The sequence below is a fragment of the Cervus canadensis genome, chromosome 25 (genome assembly GCF_019320065.1).
Source record: "Cervus canadensis isolate Bull #8, Minnesota chromosome 25, ASM1932006v1, whole genome shotgun sequence".
Taxonomy (NCBI): domain Eukaryota; kingdom Metazoa; phylum Chordata; class Mammalia; order Artiodactyla; family Cervidae; genus Cervus; species Cervus canadensis.
Window position 1 is genome coordinate 2,292,580 of NC_057410.1, and position 3,928 is coordinate 2,296,507.

Sequence of the window (3,928 nt, forward strand, 5' to 3'; positions counted from 1 at the left end):
CACCCCATCTCAGTCACAGGAGATGCATGTTGATAAGTCTAAGCAGCCAGTCAGGGTGCTTCTGTCTCCTTGCCAGTGATTGGTTTAGGCCTCGGCATGTGATGCAGCCCTGGCCAATAAGACAGAAGGGGAAGCCCACTCCGCCAGGGGTCTCCACAGAATCCCGGAGAAGCTGACTGGAGCCATCTTGATTTTATTGAAGGTGGAGTTAACCCTCTCTACCTCTGAGAAGGGATATACTTGGTCATTGCTTAAGTCACTTGTAGTTGGTCTTCTGTTACTTTCCACCAGAAGGTCCTGTCTGACATAGCACATGCTTAGTCGCTCAGTCGTGTCTCTTAGCGACCTCATGGACTATATCCTGCCCAGCTCCTCTGTTCAGGAAATTCTCCAAGCAATATTGGAGTAGGTTGCCATTCTCTTCTCCAGGGGATCTTCCCGAACCAGGGATCGAACCTGGGTCTCCTGCATCTGCATGCAGGCAGATTCTTCACTGTCTGAGACACCAGAGAAGCCCCAACTGACACATAAGACACTGCCAAGTATCTCCCTGGTAGCCTGGGGTGAAGGAGGGAGAAAATAAGCTGGTGGCTACAGAGTAGGATTGATCGAGGCTGATGTATCTTTTGAAGATACAAGAATTACCTCATAAATGCCAAGTCACTTCGGTCATCTCTGACCCTTTGTGACCCCATGGCTTCTCTGTCCATGGGATTTTCCAGGCAAAGATACTGGAGGGAGTTGCCATTTCCTCCTCCAGGGGATCTTCCCGACCCAGGGATCAAACCCACGTCTCTTACGTCTTCTGCATTGGGAGATGGGTTCTTTACCACTATAGCCACCTGCAAAGCCAATCTCATAAATAAACACTGACTAAAAATGCTAGAGAAAAGAGGAATAACTCTGGGAGGAGACTGCTAGTTGTTAAGTAGACACTTACTGTATACCAGGCATTGTGAAAGGGGCTAGGATGTGCTGATGACCAGAAGACAGAGCCTGCTTTTCATGGAACTTTCGGTCTGAGTGAAGCAGAGAAACAAAAAGCGTGCAAATAACAAACAGGATAGGGTAATGGAAAATAATCTTTGGGCAGTGGTTAGTTTTGATAGATGGTGATCAAGGAAGTCCACTCCGGAGAGGAAACCCAAAGGGTGAGAATGAGCCAGACACATGCGGAACCATATGGAGACGCCAGAAAATGCCTCAGGGAGCAGCAGTTGGCTCTGTCCTGGCTGGGAGTCCAATGCCCATTCGAGAAAGGGAAAGACATGGCGGCAAAGCTTGCCTTGGAGACTCACACAGGCCAGGAGTAACAGAATAACTGAGGACATGTTTCCCAGGTCTGCCAAGGACATTCGCACCCCTGTGACAGGATAGGCTGGGAACCCAGGTGTCATTGACTTTCTAGAGGCTGAAGAGGTTTGAGTGGAGAATTTTGAGAGACAGCCCCTGTGAGATGAAGGAAAGACACTCGGAGCCAACAGACGCCCCTCTTGCTACACCTGTCTCCCCTTGTCCCTCCAGTCTGGGGTCTCAACGTATCAGACTGCTCTAACATGATACCACAGACTAGAAGGCTTATAAAGGAGAGATTTATTTCTCACATTCCCATTTCCAGATCAAGGTGTGGGAGAGTCAGTGTCTGGTGAGAGCCTTCTTCCTGGTTCACAGGGGGCTAGCAAAAGGGACAAGAGAGCTCCGTGCGATCTCTTTTAAGAGGACATAAATTCCATTCATAAGGGTGCATGATCTAATCACCTCGCAAAGGCCCGACCTCCTAATACCATCACACTGGGAGTGAGGATCTCAAGATATACATTTGGGGAAGGGGACACAAACCTTTAGTCTATGACAAACAGCTCAACCAAATTACTAGGCACTTCGAGAGTGTTAACTTTTTGTGTAGCTTCTTCTGGGAGTTTGTGTGAAGTGGCTACCACAACAGAAAGATAAAAAACCTGACCTCAAGGAGCTTGCTGGTAAAGGATTCAAGAACTCTGCATCTGAAACAATTAGGAAACAATTTACCAGCAGAAAATCAAGGACATCTCCCAGAGTTATACGCCACAGCAACCATCGCAAGCCCCTCACTGTCTACTGGTCACAACCTCCCAATGTAGTACCAAGGGTCCCCTCTCCTCACCTACTGTCCCCTTCTTTCCTGAGAGTTAAGGGTGGCCTATTTCTTACTGAGCCCCCTAAATCCACCCCATCCCTTTAGGGTGATTCATCAACTTGGAGCCTAATGCATGACTTCTCCTTATCCCAAGCTGCTTCCTCCAGTGTCCTGGGAATGAGAAGGAGGAGGAGGAGGAGGGACCACTTCGCTGGACTGAGATCGGTTTGTCCGGAGACAGTGCCCCAGTGGGGCTCTTCTTACCCAGCAAGGGGCCCTCGTTTGGGGGATCCTGAAGCTGAACAAATAAGAAACATGTTAAAAATATCTGAGGTTTCCTACCTCGAGATAGACCCCTTGGAGGTCGGAACCGAGCCCAGCTGATCAGCATGATCACGGACGTGCAGCTCGCCATCTTCGCCAACGTACTGGGCATGTCGCTCTTCCTGCTTGTCGTTCTCTATCACTGCGTGGCCGTCAACAATACCAAGAAGCAGGCATGAGAGTGGCGCTTTCTCTGCCCCAGGGTTCCAGGACGTAGTCTGAGGCAAGATGGAGGGTGTGAGGGGCCTTCATACTTCACTTCATCCCTTCTACCCACCACAACATACAAAGCAACTACACCTGGATTTTTCCAAACAACTTTTATTTCCTCAAAGTCTTCCTTAACCTTATGGAACAAGAAGCTGCCACTGAATAGGGCCCAGTATAGGGGTTACTTTGTTTTCTACTCCCTCCCCCCAATATAAAAAAATATATTAAAAAAAATATCTATTTGACTGTCAGGTCTTAGATGTGGCATGGGGGATCTGCACTGCATCACCGGTGTCTTCCATCGTGGCACGCTGGCTCTAGTTGTGGTGTGTGGGCTCAGCTGTTGGGGCATGTGGGATCTTAGTTTCCCCGCCAGGCATCGAACCTGTGTCTCCTGCATCGCACGGCGGATTCTTAACCACTGGACCTCCAGGGAAGTCCCATGGACAAATAAGAAAAACGCTGTTGAAGAGGCAGACTCTCTTGTCTGCCTTCACATTTTTCTTGCACTCTCTCATTAAATCCACACAACAAATCCGATGGGGGTGGTGGGGGTGGGGAGGGGACTTTATTCCATTTTACAGTGGAAGAAACTAAGGCACAGAGAGGCAGAGCCACTGTCCTAGTCACACAACTAGCAGGTCGTGCAGCCAAGATTTGAACCCAAGCAGTCTGACTGCAAGCCTCCCCGTTTGACACCACAGTACACGCTGCCAAATTGGCTCATTCTAGGAATTTCCCTTCTCCTTGCCACAACATTAAGAACTGAGCTAGAGGCCATTCTGAGTGAGGACCAGGTCCACTCCTCCCTGTGTGGGGAGAGGGAGTCGGGATCCAAGAGAGGAATTCCAGAAAAGACAATGCCATTTTGGCTATTTTTCCTTAATGTTCCCCAGGCAGGGAGCGCTGGATTTTGATTTGCCAGGTGTCTCTCTGTTCTAATTAACACCAGAATCCACCTTTAGCCAGAGCCCTGCCTGCAGCTGGAATCCATGTCCCTGTAGCTCAGGGGCCGTCCCGGTGAGAGCCAGAGAGGACAGAGCCAGTCCTAACTCTGGGTGGAGTTTCCTGTGATGATGTTCCCTGCGCCTCATCTATAAAAAGCTCCAATCTGATCTCCCCCATTTATGGTGGAGGCCAGGGTGGCAGGGTGTGCAGGAGGAGGAAGAATCAGGCTGAGACAGCTCCTCTTTGCCTCCCTGGATTCTCTTCCAAAATGCTGTCAGCACTGCCAGTTGGAAAATATTTTTCTCCCTCCCTTTGTCTTCTTTCTTATTT

General features: G+C 49.4%; 1 protein-coding gene across 1 annotated transcript; it reads left to right on the forward strand.

Moving 5' to 3' along the window:
- Window positions 1-2,440: 2,440 nt before the first annotated feature.
- LOC122427407 (dolichyl-diphosphooligosaccharide--protein glycosyltransferase subunit 4-like) lies at window positions 2,441-2,875 on the forward strand. Its single transcript, XM_043446859.1, has one exon. It carries the CDS (start codon window positions 2,506-2,508, stop codon window positions 2,617-2,619), a length of 114 nt encoding a protein of 37 aa, XP_043302794.1. The 5' UTR covers window positions 2,441-2,505; the 3' UTR covers window positions 2,620-2,875.
- The last annotated feature ends 1,053 nt before the right edge of the window (window positions 2,876-3,928 follow it).

Coding starts and splice junctions, on each gene's coding strand:
- LOC122427407 (XM_043446859.1), top strand. CDS start 2,506: ATGATCACGGACGTGCAGCTCGCCATCTTCGCCAACGTACTGGGCATG.